Source organism: Macaca thibetana, chromosome 18 (assembly GCF_024542745.1).
Source record: "Macaca thibetana thibetana isolate TM-01 chromosome 18, ASM2454274v1, whole genome shotgun sequence".
In the NCBI taxonomy this organism is placed as follows: Eukaryota; Metazoa; Chordata; class Mammalia; order Primates; family Cercopithecidae; genus Macaca; species Macaca thibetana.
In genome coordinates this window covers 31,234,449-31,258,495 of record NC_065595.1, presented here as the reverse complement: position 1 = coordinate 31,258,495, position 24,047 = coordinate 31,234,449, and the positions used below count along the sequence as shown (strand labels likewise).

The window sequence follows — 24,047 nt, the reverse complement described above, 5'->3', positions numbered from 1 at the left end:
TGGTAAATCACATTATTTTCAGTATTTCAAAATTCACAAAAAGAACAAGCTGAAAGACTGTCTATGGCTTAGCAGAGTCCATTGCCACTACTGCAGATATAGTCAAGCATGTGTCATATTGCTATTGACTGAAGGGTATCTTCTAGCAGCATCTGTGAATGCCAGGAATAGAAAAAAATACTACTACTACTGTCAAAGAAGAATAATTACTTCATTAATTCAATTCATATACTATCAAAATCTACCAAATTTGAAAACAATGCCCCACACACATACACACACATTTTCCCCACTTACCTAATGACCTGCAGACTGAAATGGTTGCTTCCTCCAAGAGTTTCAACTCAGTACTAGAGAGACAGAAGAATAAAGGTAATTAATGACTATAATACTAAATATGTACACACTAATCAGTTAAAGAAATAAAGATAAGAAAAGATAAAATAAACATAAAGATAAGAAAAATAATTTAGAGGAAAAATATGGTACACAGTAGTGAACAATAAGATCAGCAAAAAAAAAAAAAAAACAGTTAGGCTTCAATTTTCAATATAATTAGGAAATTTACTGTAATTCTAAATATGAGACTCCTAAAGAGAAGAGCTTGGGGCACCCTGCCTTTCAGGCATTGAGGCAGCGGGGAGACTTAGCAAAATTCAAGAAAGGCACTCCAAAGTAGACAGCACAAGGCAGGGGCCCTGTGTGCCCGATTCTAAAGGCAGTAGTAATTATAGTTTAGAAAGATGCTATTATTTTTGGGAAATACATGCAGTGTCATGATTTCTGCAATACTTTCAAAAAGTTCTACAAAAAAAAAAGGAAAATTAAGAAATAAGGCAAGAAAAGAGAGATGATACATATATGTTTTGATGGTTTATAAATATGTAGAAAAAAGATACAAATATTCAAACATATAGATACAGATACAGAGACAGACTCAAACTGACACAGAGAAAAGAGGCACAGACAGACAGAGACAGAAATAAGCTTAGAAGAAAATATGTTTCTTGAGATTGCATTTGACAACAATTTCTTGGATGTGACACCAAAAAGCACAGGTATCAACAGAAAAAAACAGACATGCTGGACTTTACCAAAATTAAAAACTTCCATGCGTCAAAGGATACTATCTACAGAGTGAAAGTCAACCCACAGAATGGAAAACAATATTTGTAAATCACATATCTGATAAGAGACTGATATCCAGAATATACTTTTAAAACTCCTACAACTCAACAACAACAAAAACCAAACAACCCAATTTTAAAATGAACCAATGACTTAAATAGCCATTTTCCAAAGAGGATATAGAAATGGCCAATAAGTACATGAAAACATGCTCAATAACACTAGTCATTAGTGAAACACTAACACCAGAGTGAGATACTACTCCATACCCATTGGGATGGCTTTTATTTAAAAAAAAAAAAAAAAAAAAAAGGCCAGGCAAGGTGGGCTCACACCTGTAATCCCAGCACTTTGGGAGGCTGAGGAGGGCAGATCACTTGAGGTCAGGAGTTCAAGACCAGCCTGGCCAATATGGTGAAACCCATCTCTACTAAAAACACAAAAATTAGCCAGGCATGGTGGTACACACCTGTGATCCCAGCTACTCGGGAGGCTGCGGCAGGAGAATCGCTTGAACCCAGGAGGTGGAGTTTGCAGTGAGCCAAGATCGTCCCACAGCACTCCAACCTGGGAGACAGAGTCAGACTCCATTTCAAAAAAAAAAAAAAAAAGAGGAGGAGGAAGAGGAAGGAGGAAGAGGAGGGAAGGAGGGAAGGAGGGAAGGAGGGAAGGAGGGATGAAGGAAAAAAAAACAGAAAGTAACAAGTGTTAGCAAGAATGTAGAGAAATTAGGACCCTTGTACACTGATGGTACGTAAAATGATGCAGCCAAGGCCGGGCGCGGTGGCTCAAGCCTGTAATCCCAGCACTTTGGGAGGCCGAGATGGGCGGATCACGAGGTCAGGAGATCCAGACCATCCTGGCTAACACGGTGAAACCCCGTCTCTACAAAAAAATACAAAAAACTAGCCGGGCGGGGTGGCGGGCGCCTGTAGTCCCAACTACTCGGGAGGCTGAGGCAGGAGAATGGCGTGAACCCGGGAGGCGGAGCTTGCAGTGAGCTGAGATCCGGCCACTGCACTCCAGCCTGGGCGGCAGAGCGAGACTCCGTCTCAAAAAAAAAAAAAAAAAAAAAAAAAAAAAAATGATGCAGCCACTATGGCAAAAAATATAGCAGTTCCTCAAAAAATTAAACATAAAATTACCATACGATCCAGCAGTTCTACTTCCAGGTAGATACCCAAAAGAAGTGAAAGCAGGATCTTGAAGAGATAGTTGTACACTCATGTTCATAGCAGCTCCATTAATAGTAGCCAAGAGGTAGAAGTAACCCACATGTCTACCAACAGATAGATGGATAAATGAAATGTACATACACACAATAGAATATTATTTAGCCTTAAGAAATAGGGAATTTTGCCAGGCGCGGTGGCTCATGCCTGTAATCCCAGCACTTTGGGAGGCCGAGGAGGGCGGATCACCTGAAGTCGGGAGTTCAAGACCAGCCTGACCAACAGGGAGAAACCCCATCTCTACTAAAAATACAAAATTAGCCGGGCGTGGTGGTGCATGCCCATAATTCCAGCTACTCGGGAGGCTGAGGCAGGAGAATCTCTTGAACGCGGGAGGCAGAGGTTGCGGTGAGCCGAGATGGCACCATTGCACTCCAGCCTAAGCAACAAGAGTGAAATTCCATCTCAAAAGAAAATAATAATAACAAAAATAAATAAATAAAACACGGAATTTCAATATATGCTACAACATGAATGAACCTTGAAGACATTATGCTAAGTGAAATAAGCCAGCCACAAAAAGATAAATATTGTATGATTCCTCTTATATGAGGCTCCTAGGGGAGTTAAACTCGCAGAGAAAAACCAAGAAGGTGGTTGCCAGGGGCTGGGGATGGGAAAATAGGGAACTAGTGTTTAGTCAGTATAGAGTTTAAGTTTGCCAAGATTCGGAGCTTGCAGTGAGCTGAGATCCGGCCACTGCACTCCAGCCCGGGCGACAGAGCGAGACTCCGTCTCAAAAAAAAAAAAAAAAAAAAAAAAAAAAAAAAAAAAAAAAAAAAAAAAAAAAAAAGTTTGCCAAGATTAAAAAGTTTTAGAGATAGATGGTGTTAATGGTTGCACAACAATGTGAATATACTTAATGCCACAGAACTATACACTTTAAAATGGTTAAAATCATTTTACATTGTGTATATTTCGCCACAATTTTTTTAAGTGCATTCCAACTCCAGTTCAACTACTTACTAGATAGTTGACCTTGGGCTGGTTTGTTAAATCTTTATGTCTTAATTTCTTCATATATAAAACAGAAATAGTAACAGTACCTTCATACGGTTATTATGATTAAATTATACAGTATCGATAAAGTGCTTAGAACAATGCCTGACACAAAGTAAATCCTCAATAAATGATAGACTCTGTTCCATTTGTCTGTGTTTGTTTTTATGCCAGTACCATGCTGTTATGGTTACTATTGCTTTGTAGTATATTTTGAAATCAGGTAATGTAATGTCTCCAGATTTGCTCTTTTTGCTCAAGATTGCTTTGGCTATTCTGGGTCTTCTGTGTTGCCACAGAAATTTTAGAACTTTTTTTCTATTTCTGTGAAAAATATCACTGGTATTTTGATAGGGATTGCATTGAATCTATAGATCACTTTAGATAGCGTAGACATTTTAACAATATTTATTCTTCTGATACATAACAAGGGATATTCTTTGCATTTATTTATGTCTTCTTCAATGTTTTTCATCAATATCTTATAGTTTACATTGCAGAGATCTTTACCTCCTCAGTTAAATTTATTGCTAGGTGTTTTTTTAATAGCTATTGAAAATGTATTACCTTATTTCTTTTTTCGATAGTTCAACAGAATAAAGAACCCAGAAATAAATCCATACACGATTTTTGACAAAGGCATCAAGAACACACATTGGGGAAAGAACAATCTCTTCAATAAATGGTACTGAGTAAACTGAATACTCACATGCAGAAAAATGAAACTAGACCCCTATCTCTAACCACTTACAAAAATCAACTTAAAATACAGACTTAAACGTACAACCTGAAACTATGAAACTACTTGAAGAACACTTAGGTGAAATGCTGCAGGACATGGGTCTGGGCAAGGACTTGCTGGACAAGACCTCAAAAGCACAGAGAACAAAAGCAAAAATAGACAAATAGGGTTATATCAAACTAAAAAGCTTCTGCACAGCAAAGGAAACAACAAAGTGAATAGACAATCCAAAGAAAAGGAGAAAATATTTGCAAACTATGCATCTGACAAGGGACTCATCCAGGATACACAAGGAACTCAACAGAAAAAAAAAAATCCAATTTAAAAATGAACAGAAGACCTAAATAGACACCCCTCAAAAGAAGACATACAAGGCCGGGTGCAGTGGCTCACATCTGTAATCCCAGCACTCTGGGAGGCTAAGGCAGGAGGATCACCTGAGGTCGGGAGTTTGAGACCTGCCTGACCAACATGGAGAAACCCCATCTCTACTAAAAATACAAAATTAGCCATGCATGGTGGCGCATGCCTGTAATCCCAGCTACTGGGGAGGCTGAGGCAGGAGAATCGCTTGAACCCAGGAGGCAGAGGTTGCGGTGAGCCAAGATCGTGCCATTATACTCCAGCCTGGGCAACAAGAGCGAAATTCCATCTCAAAAAAAAAAAAAGACATACAAATGGCAACAGGTATATGAAAAATATGCTCATCACCACTAATCACCAGGGAAAAGCAAATCAAAACCACAATGAGATATCACATCACCCAGTTAGAATGGCTATTATTAAAAAGACAAAAAATTACAAACGTTGGCAAGGATGCAGAGAAAGGGAAACTCTTATACAATGTTGGTAGGTGCAATAATTTGGATGTTTGATCCCTATAAACCTCATATTGAAATCTGATCCCCAATGTTAGAGATGGGGCCTAATGGGAGGTGTCTGGGTTATAGGGGCAGATCCCTTATGAACAGATTGATACCCTCCCTCAGAAGTGAATCACTTCTCACTCTATTAGTTCCCATTAGTACTGGTTGTGAAAAAGAGCCTGGCATCTCCCCACCCCATTGTTCCCTTTCTCATCATATGTTCTCTGTACACACCAGCTCCCCTTCACCTTCTGCCATGAGTGGAAGCAGCCTGAGACCCTCATCAGATGCAGATGCTGCTACCAGCCTGCAGAAGTGTGAGCCAAATAAACCTCTTTTCTTTATAAATTATCCAGCCTCAGGTGTTCCTTTATAGCAACACAAAACAGACCAAGGCACTAGGGAAGTAAATTAGTACAGCCATTAAGGACAACAGTAGGGAGGTTTTTCAACAAATTAAAAATAGAACTAATAATAACTAACTAATAACTAACTAATAACCAATAATCTGACTACTGGGTATAAACATTGAGTATCCCTCACCCAAAATGCTTGGGACCAGAAGCATTTCTGATTTCAGATTTTTTTTCCCCGATTTTGAAATATTTGCATTATAGCTGAGCATCCCTAATCCAAAAACCCAAAATCCAAAATAGTGCAATGAGTATTATTCTCTAAGCATCATGTCAGTGCTCAAAAAGTTTTGGATTTTGGAGCATTCTGGATTTTAGACTTTTGGATTAGGGATACTCAACTTCTATATCCAAAAGAAACAAAATCAGTATGTCAAAGAGATATCTGCACTCCCATGTTTACTGCAGCACTATTCACAATGGCCAAGATACAGAATCAACCTAAGTATCCATCGATGGATGAATTTTTTTAAAATGAGGTACATATACACAATGGAATACTATTTGGGCATAAAAATAAATGAAATCCTGCCCTTTGAGGCACCTGGATGAACCCACAAGACATTAAGTGAAATAAGTCAAGCACAAAGACAAATAGCACATGATCTCACTCATCTGTGAAAACTTAAAAAGTTGATCCATAGAGGTAAACAGTAGAACGGTGGCACTGAAGGCTGGGTAGGACAGGCAGGGAGAGGGAGAGAGGTCAACAGGTACAAAGTTACATTAGATAAGAGGGATAAGTTCTGGTGTTCTATTATACAGTAGGGTGACTAGAATTAACCATAATGTACTTTACATTTCAAAATGGCTAAAATAATTTTGAATGTTCTCACCACAAAGAAATAACAAGTATTTGAGGTGATGGATATGCTGATTGCCCTGATTTAATCATTACACAATGTATAATACATCAAAACATCATATGGTACCCTATAAACATAATTATGTCAATTAACAAAATAAAACTTTTTAAAAATGATAGCTATTATTGATTCCAAAATGTAGTGATTTCCCCATAGCTAATAAATTAAAATAATGCTTCACGTTTGTTTAACCTTTTAAATATCTTTCAAAACACTTTCAAATATATTGATGCAATTAAATCCCATGAAAATCTCTTCTAGGGGACAGGGTCACTATAAACTTTATTTTTATAGATAAGAAGACTGAGGCATGCAAGGAGTTTAAAGTAAAATTCCAGGAATCCGAAGTCTGAGTAGAACAAGAACCAGCTTTAGAGCCTGGTGACTTGATTAAAAATTATGTTTTCTTTTCTACCAATACACATGGTACAGTAAATCCTCCAAATGGGCAACTCTCTTGTGGCAGCTTTAAAACCTGTAACCCTCCAGGGTTCTTTTCTGTTGCTGGTGAAGTGCACTTTTTAAGAGTGACTCACTCCATCAAGGTTTTTGACAAGAAAACTTTAGAAAACCTGTGGAAGGAAACTGATTGGTCTTTGTTGTTGTTGTTTTTGAGACAGAGTCTCACTCTGTTGCCCAGGCTGGAGTGCAGTGGCGCGATCTCGGCTCACTCCAAGCTCCGCCTTCTGGGTTCACGCCATTCTCCTGCCTCAGCCTCCGGAATAGCTGGGACTACAGGCACCCGCCACCACGCCCAGCTAATTTTTTTGTATTTTTTAGTACCCAGTCTAGTTGTGACAATTTTCATAATCACTTCCTTACTGAATTATCTTCTGGGTAGCCCAATGAAGGTTCTTAACTGTGTTTCAGATTTTGTGTGTGTGTGTGTGTGTGTGTGTGTGTGTGTGTGTGTGTGTGTGTCTGAGAGAGAGAGAAAAAGGTTGATTGATTGATTCTTGGGCGCAGTTCTCCAATCCCTTAGTAATTGTTCATTGTGATGTCACCAGCAAAACTGACACAAAGAAATGGTAAATGTTTGAGATGATGGATGTCCCAATCACCCTGACTTGATCATTACACACTGTATACATGCATCAAAATACCACATGTATCCCCACAAATATTTACAATTATTATGTATCAGTAAAAAACAAAATAAAACCAAGATTTCAGTTTTGTGACTCCCATCTGTTTATGTCGCTGGCAAAGTGATAGTGTGGCCATCCTCTGAGAAGAAGGCCTCTAATATATGGATTGCATCAGGGAGAGCCACACCTGGTCATTGGATCAGTATGGTTGTTGAGAGTTTAGTTTGTTTAGCTACTTTGACTAAGAGATAACTAGTTTTAAGTATTTATCCCTAATTTCCCACTACTGACAGTTTTCAAATTGACCTGGAGGTATGGAATTTATGTATGCATTAAGCTTGAAGTATACTGTGTGATACTTATTTAGTCTGAATTAGTATGAATATCTGACACTGCCTTTTTGCCCCCTTTTACGTGTTTTTACTGCCCAAATCTGCCTTCAGAAACAACATTTCGTTTCTAATCGTAATATTCTTGGAAACATTGGCACATCTTTACAGTACCATTTTACTTTTATTTACTGCAAATGATGATTTGTTAGTTGCCTGCTGCCAGAACATCTGAGCTCATTTGTTTAACTAAAACAGTACTGTGCACAGATGCCTGTAATAGGCAGCAACAGTTACCAACCACCCCAGTTCCTTACCACCTCATTATAGCTCTAAATCAAGCAAATGGGAAAGCAGATTATTCTTAAAATGTTCCAAGACGTTTAGAAAATTGAGGGATGGAAGGATGAGAGGAAAGGAATTCTATTGTAACAATCGGTGTGTTGCTTTTGGCAGGGGTGTGCCTGGCTGATTTCCTTTGTAGAAATAAGTAACACTTGAGAGTGCAGAAATTGCAGGCATCCTGCAACAAACAGAGCTCTATGACTCTAGTTAATAAATAATTACTAAGTGTTTTTTTTTCTGGCTGAGCCACTGTATCAGGCACCGCAGGGGATGTATAAGTGAATGACATTGTCCTGTTCTCTTGGAGCTTATAATGTGAGCTCTGAAGATGCTTCTGCTCTGAAGTGGTGATTGTTGAACGAGGCAGTGGCAGTGATGCTATTTCAGATTGTGGCCCTGTGTTAGGGGATCCAGGCCTGGGGGACATAGTCACAGAATGGCAGGTGCTGGCTGGCTCACTACAGTGGGGAGCTTTCCAGATAATTCTGACAAATCAGACTGCTTCAAAAGGATATGCTCTTTTATATCTGGAAAGAAATAAATGTCTTTTAGTCTGGGTGCAATGACTCACGCCTATAATCCCAGCAGTTTGGGAGGCCGAGGTGGGCAGATCACCTGAGGTCAGGAGTTCAAGACCAGTCTGGTGAACATGGTAAAACATCGTCTCTACTAAAAATTCAAAAATTAGCTAGGCGTGGTGGCAAGTGCCTGTAATCCCAGCTACTTGGGAAGCTGAGGCAGGAGGATTGCTTTTGCCTGGGAGGCGGAGGTTGCAGTGAGCCAAGCTCACTCACTGCACTCCAGCCTGGGTGACAAAGGAAGACTCTGTGTCAAAAAAAAAAGAAAAGAAAAGAAAAGAAAAGAAAAGAAAAGAAAAGAAAAGAAAAGAAAAGAAAAGAAAAAGAAAAGAAAAGAAAAGAGAAGAAAAGAAAGAAAGAAAGAAAAATGTCTTTTAAAAAATATTTTAGGCCGGGCGCGGTGGCTCAAGCCTGTAATCCCAGCACTTTGGGAGGCCGAGACGGGCGGATCACGAGTTCAGGAGATCGAGACCATCCTGGCTAACACGGTGAAACCCCGTCTCTACTAAAATACAAAAAAAATTAGCCGGGCGAGGTGGCGGGTGCCTGTACTCCCAGCTACTCGGGAGGCTGAGGCAGGAGAATGGCGTGAACCCGGGAGGCGGGGCTTGCAGTGAGCTGAGATCCGGCCACTGCACTCCAGCCTGGGCAACAGAGCTAGACTCCGTCTCAAAAAAAAAAAAAAAAAAAAAAAAAAAATATTTTAACAGAAATTTAAACTTGACCAGTAGACCTTGCCTTGTGGGCTGGAAACTGGGAAGTGTTCCCTAAGGAGCCAGGGGAAATAATTCTGTCTTCTGGTAATGAAGGTCTGAGTGGTGTCTGACAGTGCCTAACTGCCTGCTTTGTACGGGGCTGGGAATACTGTGATGAACAAGGAGCCCACAATCTAGTGGGGGCCATAGACAAGCAATTGGGCAATCTTACTGCCACGTGCCCAGTTTTATGATTGAGTGCTGTTGGGGTGGAGAATGGGCTTCTTACCTTGTCTTAGGTAAGACCTGATCAAAGAAGGCTTCCTGGAAGAAGTGATGTCCAAACCAACCTCACCAATATATGCTGGAATTAATCCTCTTTTCAGGCTAATACTGTTGTAAAAATAAACCAGAGCTCTGTTTTGGTTTTTGTTTATACCCAAAACAAAAGTGGAGAGACTGAACTTGGTATTCCAGCCGTCTAGAATACTTTTCCAGCTTTGTAATTTGCCATTCCCCTGTGTTGATTAACCACCCCTTCCCAGAGCATGCCAGGCTCTCTGTGACTGCCATGTCTCTGCATACTATTCTCTTTGTTCTGCCTGCCTGATGTCTCTTGGCCCTTCAGGAAGAACAGTTACTTCCTCCAGGATGGCCTCTTTGATTCCTCCTATGGTTCATTGAGTGCACATCCTGTGAGCTCAGACACAGGGCCGGTTTGACAATTCATACTTACCCAGCACTGAACAGTCTATCTGCTACTTCATTCCTCCATGTAGCCTGGAGGCAGAGGCAGCATCTTTCCCAAAGTCTAGCATGTCCTAGGCACCCAAGCACTATTTGCTGAATGAACAAATTTAGCAGCTTCAAAGATTATAGCCACATGTGTATAATTGAAACTCTTGGTTCCAGTCAGCTTTAAAAGAGAGTGCCATTGACTGAAGAAAGTGGAAGCACCAGTGAAATAGATTTTATGCATGTGGTCTAGTTATTAATTTCATAAAGCTTTTTACAATCCTTTGCATTTTATACCTCTTTTACTTTTTTTTCTGAGTAACCGATAAACTGAGTAATTCATAGTTCCCACTTCTTGCCAACTACTGTGCACCATTAAATCTGACCACAGTGATTTATTAATTAGAAGTCTTCTGGTTGTCAACAAAAATCAATTTTACTTAGTATATGCCAGAGAAAGGGGAAGATGTGATGAAGAGACTGGAGTGTCTCATAGAATCCAAGATCAAGAACACACCCAGGCTTCTGGAAGAACTGGTCCCAGGAATTGGAAAGCCAGCAGCAATCCTGAGAGTCCTTGCTGTTTATGTCTTTCTTTCTGCAAAGCTTTTACTCATCTTTCTTACTAACTGGCTTTCTTTGCCACTCTGTCAGTAGAGGATGGCCTCCCACCGCCCTCAACTAGGCAGCCAAGTTCCAGCCAAATGGAAAACCTGTCTTTCCATCTCAATTCTAAATTCTCTAAGACTTGGGCTAGGCTTGGGTTAGATGTCAGGAGTGGAGACAGGCTGCACCTATCTGTCTGCCTCTGCTCAACTCTGAAAAGTAGGTGGGAAGACAGAAAAAAGGGCAGGGAGGCAGCATACAGAGAGACAGACAGCAGAGGGACGTTGTAAGGCTGGCAGACACTTTATAAATATCTAATATGGTGAGTCTCCATAAACTACTACCCATAAACTATATCATAGGATCACTTCTAGGTTATCTTGTTTAAAAAAAGTCAATCTTAGATGAAACTTAAACATTTAACTTTAAAAAGACAGTATCTTTTAAAATATGCATATAATTTGAGACTTTTAAGGTAACAGGATATTCACTTAAGTAGTTAGTAGGTCTTAGCTTTGTGTGTATGTATGATATTTTTTATACATGACACTGCCTTTAATTGCTGGGAGGTTCTAGCAGCTCTGTCCATCAGAAATATAAGGTAAGCCACTTTTGTAATTTAAGGTTTTCTAGTAGTCACATTGAAAAAGTAAAATGAAAAAGGTGAATTTAATTTTAACGTATTTTATTTAGCCCCAATTTCTCAGATATTATCATTTTAGGAATATAAAATCAATGAAATGTTTTACATTCTTTTAAAAATCTTTGAAATCTGGTATGTATTTTATGCTTTAGCAAATCTCAGTTTGGACCATTTCAGGTGGTCAGCAACTACATGTAGCTAAAACTAAGAGCAGGTTGGGCGCGGTGGCTCAATCCTGTAATCCCAGCACTTTGGGAGGTCGAGGTGGGCAGATCACGAGGTCAGGAGATTGAGACCATCCTGGCTAACTCAGTGAAACTCCATCTTTACTAAAAATACAAAAATTAGCTGAGTGTGGTGGTGCACGCCTGTAATCCCAGCTACTTCAGAGGCTGAGGCAGGAGAATCATTTGAACCCAGGAGGTGGAGTTGCAGTGAGCCGAGATCACACCATTGCACTTCAGCCTGGATGACAAGAGCGAAACGTCATCTCAAAAAAAAAAAAAAAGAAAAGAAAAGAAAAAAGAAAAATTTCACAACTGTAGAGGAAACTCTTAAACATTACCATTGCCACTTCTGGGCTATATTCTGTTTGCTTCCTTCCTTTGATTTCATGAAGAGAATCTCCCTAGAGAGACAGATGTCAACAACCTCAACCTCCCACCATCTATATGCTTCTACAGGAGCTTCTGCTACAAAATTCCAATGATGAACACCAATAATACAACTGAGTTATTTCTAAGTTATGTGCCAACTCTACTGAGCCTACCAACATATATCATGGCAGAGTTACTGGGAAGTGTAGGTTGCAGAGAAGACTGGTAAGGTAAATCAGAGCAAAAGAATGACGTATCCTTATGTCCTGCTAAGGAGTTTGGATTCCATCCTACATCTAATGATGAGTCATTAAGCACACACAAAAAAACCAAACAAACATTAACAAAACTCTTAGAGCAGCAGCAAGATGACTAGGGTATATAATGGTTAAATATCTGACCCTGGCCATGACCATCCTCAGATTTTTAGGGGGGAAGAAAAAGATAATGAGAATGACAGCAATAATCAGGTCTCCACTAGTGTATATGATAAAGTCTAACCATGTGCTCACAACAATCCCTATATAATTAACCACTGCTGCCAAGTGTCCAGCTAGTAGATTTGGATGAACCACTAACTTACTAAATCACAACACAATCTGGTACATAATCTTTAAAAATTCTTGTTTAATTCCACTAAAATTATAGACCAAATTAAAATACTAGGAAGGAATTCCAACAGCAAGAATATGGAACGTCTCTGCACCCACTGGATTCATAGGCGGATCATGTTTAAACCATATACATCAAGTATACTCTACCTCTCAGTTTAAACTCTGCCATCAATTAGCAAAACTCCTGCATACTGCTCACACAGATTTCCAATTTTGTGCTTGTTACTGAAAAGCAGATATGCCCCTGGTATAATGGAAAGAGATCAATTTTTGAAGCTGCATTTTTAAGTTCCAACTTCTTCATTAACTACTGGTATAACCTAGCCAAATTACTTAATTTGAGAATCTCAGTTCTCATCTGTAAAATGGAGGTAAAAATGCCAACTCATAGGACAGCTATGAAGATGATATGGCAATGTGCGGAAAGCGCCCAGCACACAGCTCAATAAATGAGTTCCCTAACTCCTCAACAACAACAACAAAACCCACTAGTATTAAACTGTCAAATATTTATTTACTTATTTATCCCTTAATACACACTTAAATTACTAAAGAAGTTTATCAGTCTTCCCTTATCTTCCCCTGCATTGAGCAGGAGAGGAGTATAAAACATCATTTAGTAATTTTGAGTGGTTATACATTTTGAAATAGTACCAAAGCAGCTCTATTAAACAACTGTAGGTGATGTGCTTTGATTTTATTTACATTTATGTTTTATTACAATAGAAGTATAAACCTAGTAGACGACAAAGAAAATCAACATCCTTGTTCACACCTAGGACACCTCTCAGTATTAAGCAACTTACATTTGCATGATGTTTTATAGCTTACAAGGTGGTTATGAATATATTATTTCATTTGATACAGCCGTATTGTGAAAAAGGCATAGCAGATAGTATTTCTATTATAGATGAGATATTTGCACGGATAAAGAAAACACTAAGTGGCAGAACAAAGACTTAAGTCTAGGATTTGTTATTTTTTAAAAATTTCCACTTTCATTTTAGATTCAGGGGGTATATGTGCAGGTTTTTTACATGGGAATATTGCATGATGCTGAGATTTGGGATATGAATGATTCCATCACTCAGGTAGTGAACATAGTACCCAACAGTTTTTTAACCCTTGTCCCCCTCCTTCTTCCCCCCATAGTAGTCCCCAGTGTCTATTGTTGTCATCTTTATATACATAAGTAATCAATGTTTAGTTTCCACTTGTACGTAAGAACATGCAGTATTTGGTTTTCTGTTCCTATGTTAATTTCCTTAGGATAACGGCCTCTAGCTGCATCCATGTTGCTTGCAAAGGATGTTAATTCATTCTTTTTATGGCTGCATAATAGTCCATGGCATATATATAGCACATTTTATTTATCCAATTTACTGTTGTTTTTTCAGTTTTGTTTGTTTGTTTTGAGATGGAGTCTCTTTCTGTCACCCAGGCTGGTGCAATGGCGCAATCTTGGCTCACTGCAACCTCCACCTCCCGGATTCAAGCAATTCTCCTGCCTCAGCCTCCTGAGTAGCTGGGCTTACACGCGTATGCCACCACACCTGGCTAATTTTTGTACTTCTAGTAGAAATCGGGTTTCACCATATTGGCCAGGCTGGTCTTGAACTCCTGACCTCAAGGTATCCTCCCACCTAGGCCTCCCAAAGTGCTAGGATTAAAGGCATAAGCCACCATGACCAGCCTCCAATCCACTATTGATGGGCACCTAGGTTGATCTGATGGCTTTGCTACTGCAAGTAATACTGTGATAAATATACAAGTGCATGTGTCTTTTTGGTAGAATTATTTATTTTCTTTTGAATATATACCCAGTAGTAGGTTGCTGGGTGAAATGGTAATTCTGTTTTAAGTTCTTTGAGAAATCTCCAGACTGCTTTCCATGGTGGCTGAACTAATTTACATTCCCACCAGTGATGTATAAGCATTCACTTTTCTCTGCAGCCTTACCAGCATCTGTTGTTTTTTGACCTTTTAGTAACAGCCATTCTGACTGGTGTGAGATGGCAAATCATTGCGGTTTTGATTTGCATTTCTCTAATGATTAATGATGTGGAGTACTTACTCATACGTTTATTGGCTTCTTATATGTCTCCCTTTGAAAACTGTTCATTCATGGCTGGGTGCGGTGGCTCACGCCTGTAATCCCAGCACTTTGGGAGGTCAAAGCAGGTGAATCACAAAGTCAGGAGTTTGAGACCAGCCTGACCAACATGGTGAAATGCCCACTTCTACTAAAAATACAAAAATTAGCTGAGCATGGTGGCGGGCACCTGTAATCCCAGCTACTAGGGAGGCTGAGGCAGGAGAATTGCTTGAACCTGGAAGGTGGAGGTTGCAGTGAGCTGAGATTGCACCATTGCACTCCAGCCTGGGCAACAGAGCAAGATTCCATCAGAAAGAAAAGAAGGAAAAGAAAGAAAGGAAAGAAAGGAAGAAAAGGAAGGAAAGGAAGGAAAGGAAAGGGAGGGAGGGAGGGAGGGAGGGAGGGAGGGAGGGAGGGAGGGAGGGAGGGAGGGAGGGAGGGAGGGAGGGAGGGAGGGAGGGAGGGAGGGAGGAGGGAGGAGGGAGGGAGGGAAAGAAAGAAAGAAAGAAAGAAAGAAAGAAAGAAAGAAAGAAAGAAAGAAAGAAAGAAAGAAAGAAAGAAAGAAAGAAAGAAAGAAAGAAAGAAAGAAAGAAAGAGAGAAAGAGAAAATTGTCCATTCATGCCTTTTATGGGGTTATTTGGTTTTTGCTTGTTGAGCCGTTTAAATTCCTTATAGATTCTGGATATTAGGTATTTGTTGAATGCAGTTTGCAAATATTTTCTTCCATTCTGCAGGTTGTCTGTTTACTCTGTTGATTGATTTTTTATTTTGCTGTTCAGATGCTCTTTAGTTTAAACAGATTCTACTTGTCAATTTTTGTTTTTGTTACAAATGTTTTTCAGAACTTAGTCACAAATTCTTTCTCACGGCCGATGTCCAGAATGGTGTTTCCTAGGTTTTCTTGTAGGATTCCTACACTCTGTGTTCTTGCATTTAAATCTTTAATCCATCTTCAGTTAAACTTTTTATATGGTAAGGGGTAGGGGTCCAGTTTCATTATTCTGCATATGGCCAGCTATCCCAGCACCATTTATTGAATAGGAAGTCTTTTCCTTATTATTTTTGTCCACTTTGACAAAGATCAGATAGCTGTAGGTATATGGCTTTATTTCTGAGTTCTCTATTCTGTTCCACTGGTCTGTTTTTGTGCCAGTACCATGCTGGTTTTGTTACTGTAGCCTGATAGTATACTTAGAGGTCAGATAATGTGATGCCTCCAGCTTTGTTCTTTTTGCTTAGGATTGTTTTGGCTATTCAAGCTTTTTGATTCCATATTTTTGAACAGTTTTTTCTAATTCTGTGAAAAATGACATGGTAGTTTAATAAGAATATACTGTAAGTGTAGATTGCTTCGGACAGCATGGCCATTTTAACAATGTTAATTCTTCCAATTCATGAATATGGAATGTTTTTCCATTTGTTTGTATTGTCTATGATTTCTTTCAGTAGTGTTTTATTGTTCTCCTTATAGAGATCTTCCACCTCCTTGGGCAGATGCATTCCTAGGTATTTTCTTTTTTGTGAGGTTGTTGTTAATGCGAATGCATTCTTGATTTGGCTGTCAGCTTGAACATTATCAACGTATAGAAATGCTACTGACTTTTTGTACATTGATTTTGTATCATACTGAAGTCATTTATCTCCTCTAGGAGCCTTCTGGAGGAGTTTTTAGGATTTTCTAGAAGTATATTGTCAGCAACAAGAGATGGTTTGACTTCTTCTTTTCCTATTTGAGTACCTTTTATTTCTTTCTCTTGCCTGATTGCTCAGGCTAGGATGGCCATTATGTTTATTTTTTAAAAGAAAATGGCTATTACTTTGGATGTACATGGTGGCTCATGCCTATAATCCCAACACTTTGGGAGGCTGAGACAGGCAGATCACCTGAGGTCAGGATTTCGAGACCAGTCTGGCTCCAACGTGGTGAAACCCCGTCTCTACTAAAAATACAAAAATTAGCACGCCTGTAATCCCAGCTACTTGGGAGGTTGAGGCACAAGAATCACTTGAACCCAGGAGACAGAGGTTGCAGAGAGCCGAGATCACGCCACTGCACTCCAGCCTGAGTGACAGAGGGAGACTCTGTCTCAAAAAAAAAAAAAAAAAGAAAAGAAAAGAAAAAAGAAAGTGGCTATTACTTTTTATTATTGTAAAAACGACCCATCCCAAAATCACCAGGAGGCAACACTAAACACCTATCGAAACTGCAAAAATAAAAAATAGTGACAACATCAAATGCCAGCGAGGAGGCAGATAAACTGGCTCTCTCATACACTGCTGGTGGGAAAGCAAAGTGATAAAACCACTCTGGAAAGCCATTTGGCAATTTCCTATAAGGCTAAATATGCACAAACTATACAACACAGCAATTGCACTCTTGAACATTTATCTCAAAGAAATGAACACTTACATTCACTCAAAAATGGTACATGAATTTCACAGCAGTTTTATTCATTACAGCCAAAAAGTGGTAATGATCCAAATGTCCCTCAATGAGTGACCGTCTAAACAAACTATGGCACATCTACAACACAGAACACTACTTAGCAATTAAAAAGTAATGAACAAGTGAGACCCATGACAACAACTTCAATGGATTTCAAGGACACTATGCTGAGTGAAAAGAGCCCTTCTCAAAATGTTATGCAATGTAAAATTCCATTTACATAATATTGCTGAAATAAAACTACAGAGATAGAAAACTAATTAGTGGCTGCCAGGAATTAGGGATGGGGATGGGGAGGAGAGGATGGGTGTGGCCATAAAGGGTAAGCGCTGTATTTTGATCATGGTTGGTTACATAAATCTATTCACATGATAAAACTGTATAGAGCTATACATAAACACACAAATGAACGCACGGATAACTAACTATGTTAGTCCATTTTACATGGCTATAAAGGAATACCTGAGCCTAAGTAATCTGTAAAGAAAACAGGTTTAATTTGCCCATGGTTCTGCAAGCTGTATAAGAAGCATGGTGTTAGCATCTGCTCAGCTTCTGGTAAGGCTTCAGGAAGCTTACAATCATTGCAGAAGGTGAAGGAGGAGCCAGCATGTTACATGGCAAGAGAAGAAGCAAGAGAGAGAAAGGAAAGAGATGCCACACTCTTTTAAACAACTAGCTCTTGTGTGAACTAACTGAGCAAGAATTCACTCATCATCGGGGGATGGTGCTAACCATTCATGAGGGATCTGCCACCATGACCCAAACACTTCTCACCAGGCCCTACCTCCAACATTGGAAGTCACATTTCAACATGAGATTTGGAGGAGACAAAATATCCAAACCGTATCACGGACTGGTGAAATCTCAATAAGCTCTAGGGATTGTACCAATGTCAGTTTCCTATTTTTGATACTGTACTGTAGTTACACAAGATGTTACAGTTGGAGAAAACTATGGGAGCTAAAGAACCACCCTGTACATTTTTGCAACCTCTAATCAATCTAAATTATTTCCAAGTAAGTTTTAAAAACTGAACCAGTCAGGTGCAGTGGCACATGCCTGTAGTGCCAGCTACTCAAGAGGATCAAGGGGGAGGACTGCCTGATTCCAGGAATTCAAGAATAGCCTGGGCAACATAGCAAGAACCCATCTCAAAAAGAAAAAAAAACTCTGAACCATAAAAAGCTATACAAACATATTAAAAATTTAAATAAATATACTATATACATTTTAAAATATACATACAATTTTGCATGAACAATATTATGTTATACATATGATTTTATAACTGGCTTTAACCACTTATTATGCTGTAGGTTCTTTTCCATATCTAAAAACATAGGATTATTTTTAATGGCTACATGTTGTTCCAGTGTGCAGATGCATCATTTTTATTTATGTAGCCAATCTTACTGGTGGACATTTAAGTTGTTAGCAATTTTCTACCATAAACATTGCTATGAATGTCTTTACACATGTCTCTCTACATATATTTCTGAACTTGTCCAATTATGTCCTTAACATAAATCTAGAAGTGCAATTGCTAGGTCAGTGAACACTTCTGTTCTGATGAATGTTGCAAATTACATTCCAGAAAGATTACCCAGCAGTAGTGCATAATTGTAGCTTATAATCTTCCACACATTGCTAGATTTGCAAAGTTGCAAATCAAGATCTTTTGACATCAAATCCAGTTATCTTTAAACTCAAATAAGTATGTGATGAGAGTAAGCAAGTATAAAGCTTTATTACAAATATGGATTGTTTTCCCTCCAAAATGGCCTACAGAGGAACTCATAAAGGGTATGATGTCTAAGTAGCAAATTATTACCATGTCATGTAAATTTAGAAGGAACACTATTCAACACCACCTAAGTTCTTTAGCTGGCCCAGGCAATCAATTGTATTAAATAACAAGAGGGACAGGGCACATAAATATTGTACAGAGTTTATAACCTTTATGGACTTAAACTCGTGTGAGAACCCTATGGCATAACAAACAGCTCTGGCCTAAACTTCAAGAATGGTCTAGTCAACAAAATACAGAAATATTCAGTTGTGACAGAAAAAGTAAAAACTCAGTAAATGTGGGCCGGGCACGGTGGTTCATACTTGTGAGCCAGCACCTTGGGAGCCCGAGGCAGGTGGATCACCTGAGGTCAGGAGTTCAGGACCAGCCTGCCAACATGGCAAAATCCCGTCTCTATTAAAAATACAAAAATTAGCCAGGCATGGTGGCTCACACCTGTAGTCCCAGCTACTCTGGAGGCTGAGGCAGGAGAATCCCTGGAACCTGGGAGGTGGAGGTTGCAGTGAGCCGAGATTGTGCCACTGCACTCTAGTCTGGGTGACAGAGTGAGATTCTGTCTCAGAAAAAAAAAAAAAAAAGAAAAAGAAACAAAAGAAAAAAAGTTAGCAAATGTTAAATAAAAAATTCTGGATTACATTTGTTCATTATAAAGACATATGATCTGGGTGCAGCACACCAACATGGCACAAGTATACATATGTAACAAACCTGCACGTTATGCACATGTACCCTACAACTTAAAATATAATAATAATAAATTAATTAAAAAAAAAAAAAGACATATGATCAACTATATTGCTTCTTAAACAGAAAATGCTTCCAAATGTCATCAGCCACCATTTGGGAGGTGATGGAAGACAAACAACTCTGTGGCCTTGATGGCAGATCTGCTCTCCACCACAACTCAGGCGAGACCCCGCCATAGTTCACAAATGATGGAATAAAAAGACCAGAGCTTCGCGTTAAAGCATGTATCCCTTCAATCATCAACAGTGTACCACTGTTAGATGTCAATTAGTTTTCCCATCCTGACAAATTAATAAGGAAAAATACTTGTTGGTAGGGGAAAAAAAGCCTCTTTCATATGAAGCCTGTAGTTCAAGAATTCAAGTTTCCACAAAAAAAATAAATACATAACATGGACAATCTAATAAACTAAATACCTATTCCTAATAATTGTCACATATGAAAATATGCAAGAGGTATTTACAATATGTTGGTCAATTGGTGTAGCAGGTCAGGCAGGCTACATTTTGCAAGTAAAATACAACTGGGGTCAACAGAAGCAGCACACTTAAGCTAACTTACTTGACGTTCTGTGACTTAGGTCGTGGAGCCTACACACAGTACCTGAAGAAATGATTTGTGCCTCTTTAGTGGTTTCCATCATCCAACACTTTTTTCCTTTGTCATCTCAATCTGCTTTTCTGCTAACTCATCTGTCTCTTTCTTCTTCATCTGAACACTCTGGATTTTGTGTGTGTGTGTTTTTAGAGACCTCTCAATGCATTCCCCAGGCTGGATTACAGTGTCATGATCCCAGCTTACTGCAGCTTAGAACTCCTGGGTTCAAGCAATCCTCCCACCTCAGCCTCCCGAGTAGCCAGGACTACAGCTGTGTGCCCATGCCCAGCTAATTTTTTTTTGTAGCAATGGAGTCTCGTTATGTTGCCCAGGCTGGTCTAGAACTCTTGGCCTCAAACAATCCTCCTGCCTCGACCCCCAAAGTACTGGGATTACAGGCATAAACCACAGTACTCGGCCACTGGATTTTTAAGCATTAAAAGAGGTACCAATGGACACTGCCAGGCCATGGTGTTGGTCCTCAGGGATTAAGGTAAAAAAAAAATAAGAAGTTGAATAATATATAATCTTAGGGAAAAAAAAAAAAAAAAAAAGCTTACCAATTGGTTGTATAACACCACAACCAAAAAAAAAAAAAAAAAAAAAAGAAGTCTTATTATATACATTTAGCAGAACTTTACTGATATGAAATTTACTAATTCGGCCGGGCGCGGTGGCTCAAGCCTGTAATCCCAGCACTTTGGGAGGCCAAGACGGGTGGATCACGAGGTCAGGAGACCAAGACCATCCTGGCTAACCCGGTGAAACCCCGTCTCTACTAAAAAAATACAAAAAAAACTAGCCAGGCGAGGTGGCGGGCCCTGTAGTCCCAGGTACTCGGGAGGCTGAGGCAGGAGAATGGCGTAAACCCGGGAGGCAGAGCTTGCAGTGAGCCGAGATCCGGCCACTGCACTCCAGCCTGGGCAACAGAGAGAGACAGCGTCTCAAAAAAAAAAAAAAAAAAAAAAAGAAATTTACTAATTCAGGATTGGGGCCTGTTTGTCTAAAATTGAGCTGAAGCCTGGACAACATAGTGAGACCTTTTCTCTAAAAAAAATTAGCTGGGCATGGTAGCATGCCTGTACTCCCAACTACTCCTTGAGCCCTAGAGGTGGAGGCTGCAATGCGCTGCACTCCAGCCTGGGCAACACAGCAAAACCCTGTCTCAAAAAAAATTAAAATTAAAATTAAATAAATTGAATTGAAACTGACTTTTGTGTTATACTTAAATAAATCATTTTGACAAGGGAAAAAGGGATTTAGAAAAAGTATTATTTAACCTTCTACAAAATAAATGTATTTAAAGATGTTGGCATATTATTGTTCACATGTAAATAAATTTGCTGAAATAACCTGCATTTCGTACAGGCCTATATACACTATTCAAAGTTCTTTCACCTTTATTATTTCATTGGATTTATTTTAAAAACCCTGAGAAGTTAACCGAGGAAATGGGAGTATCCTCACTTTACAAGTGACAGAAATAGAGAAGCTGAGTAACTTGTCCAATGTCACAATATAAGAATAAACATATCTAACTTCCAGATTAAGATTCTTTCAATATGAATAATATTAAATTAGATACTCTTAAGGCAAACCCACATAATATCAACCTAGAAACACTCCAGCAACTAGTTGGAATTTCTATATATTCCAAAAAGGAGTTGTGTCATACATAAATTATTATAAAAAGTATATCTACATTATAATTACAATCATGTAAAAATTATGTGAATTATAAAGAATTGGAAGAAAACAAAATTTTAAATCTAGTAAGGAAAATGGTAAGATAATAGACAACTTTCTTGTAACTGCTATGAAATCAGAAACTATAGTGTGGTCAGGAAGCTACAATTTTAAATTAAATATTCCCCAATTCAGTTTTCTGTAATTTAGACTGGTTTTATTTTACTTTTAGGCACACCGTTCTCATGTATGAATCTCAATAATGAAAACCGAGAAATTCATAGCTCAAATATTTTTAAGAAAAGCAGATAGTTGGGCGAGAAGTTATAACAGACTTCTGAATACAGGTTTGCTGAACAATCAAAGAAACTATAAGTTTCATAAAATAAACACTGAAAATCCTTAGTCCCTTCAGCTGAAAGTTCTGCCATAAAATTCTTTCAAAACTGACATTTTATATGATGTCATTTTCAGCCAACAACATACAAATTCTGACAATATATAATGCTAGTCAGTTTAAGACATAACCTGAATAAACCAACAAGTAACCATTCAGGAAAGGATAGAAGCATTTCTGAAGACATTTTCCCCCTTACCTTAGCAAAGAGAATTACAGAAATTATTCACAAAACTAACAAGAATCAGCCCATTCAGTGGTTAAACTGTGGGAAGGTTAATGTTTTAAGAGGGCCTATTCATAGGAAAAAGTCAAAGGATAAAAACTGCATATAAATTATAGCAATTTTTAATGCACCGATGCAGAACCAAAAAGGTGTTTACATTCATGTGGTTCACAGACAATCCTATATGCTGTCATTCAACTGCCAAAATGAAAGGAACTATAACTATTAAAATGTCAAATTTTCAGCAACTACTATGCTAGATAATGTGAGAAAAGGAATCAAGGGTGCACCTGGAGTAAAACTTACATGTCCCTTTACTTTAATGCTTTAAAGGTTATATTTCCCCCATTTAAGCTTTTAGCTTAAGGGACTGATTAATCCTGGGAAAACCTAAGCATCTTCTAAAATGAATTTTGCATAGAAAGGTAGAAATGAAAGGATGGGAAATAAAGGTTTTGATTCAAGATGTAAAAACTGAACTTCTTGTGGTCCCTCAATTTGAAAAATATAATAAGATGCCAAGAATAGTATCAAATTATTTATTCCCTGAGTAAAATAGCCTAGTACATTGTTTTGGTCACCAACCAAGAAAACCTACGATAAAAAAATCAAAACAGAATTTAGAAGATGGTTTAGTAGCGATCCCAGGCCCACCTCTACAACAGAGCAGATTTTTCAACTTGAAAAGTTCTAATAAAATTGAACATAAAGTGTGCCGAAGAGTCTAAAAATATAGAAACAGAGACAGGCATCAAAGATTCAAAGAAGAAAATAATTTTACAATCACTTGTTTCTGTCAGCTAAAAACGTGACCTAATTCAATAGAAGTCTCTCTTCCTGTGTGTCAACTGAGGAAACAGACTAAGAAACTTTGACAAAGAATCATTCAGGCAGCTCTGCTTAAAAAGAGAAAAGATACGCTCCACTCAAGGCAAGGTGAAAATACTAAACAGATTACCCATCAGCTTCACACCCTACAGTGTGATCACTGTAAATAATAGCACTTAAGATACCTGTGATTATGATCTGCAGCTTTGAAAAGTGCTTGAAAATGTGAACATATAATCTGGTGGTTCTACTCTCAAAGATTACCATACGATCTAATGTTGCAGCTCTTTAGTAATTATGTGAAACTAGGTCTCAGATTAGCCTGTGCTTCCCAAGGAGACAGTGTGGCATGATGGTCAACGGAATTCCTCTCTGGACTTAGACAAATAAACCTGGTTTAAACTAAATCTGGTCCTTACTCGCTACTCACTGTGTGGCTTTAGACAACCTTCCTAGGCCTCAGTTCTCTCACACATGGGAGTAATAGACTTGAACAACAATAATAGAACTAAACAAACAGAGGTGCCTACAGCAATGGGCCCAGCATCTGACAAACAGTGAGCTCAATAAATAACTGGTAAAGAAACAATGATGCTTATGTTAGCGAAGCCTTTTAGCAGAATGATATTATCATTATCTTTTATCATTTCATCATTCTATTTTATCATTTATCTCAGTAGAATTACATTTTTTATCATGCAAGAAAAATCCCTGAAAGAAAAGTCAAAGTGACAAG

General features: G+C 38.7%; 1 protein-coding gene across 8 annotated transcripts in view; it reads right to left on the bottom strand.

Annotated features, from left to right (window-relative positions):
• Nucleotides 1–24,047, bottom strand: part of DYM (dymeclin) — a 400,993-nt gene that overhangs the window by 337,803 nt on the left and 39,143 nt on the right. For all 8 annotated transcript variants that reach the window (XM_050767681.1, XM_050767686.1, XM_050767684.1 and 5 more), the window contains exon 3: nt 298–350. In XM_050767681.1, the coding sequence (XP_050623638.1) occupies nt 298–350 (53 nt within the window). The remainder of the gene's footprint in view (nt 1–297; nt 351–24,047) is intronic.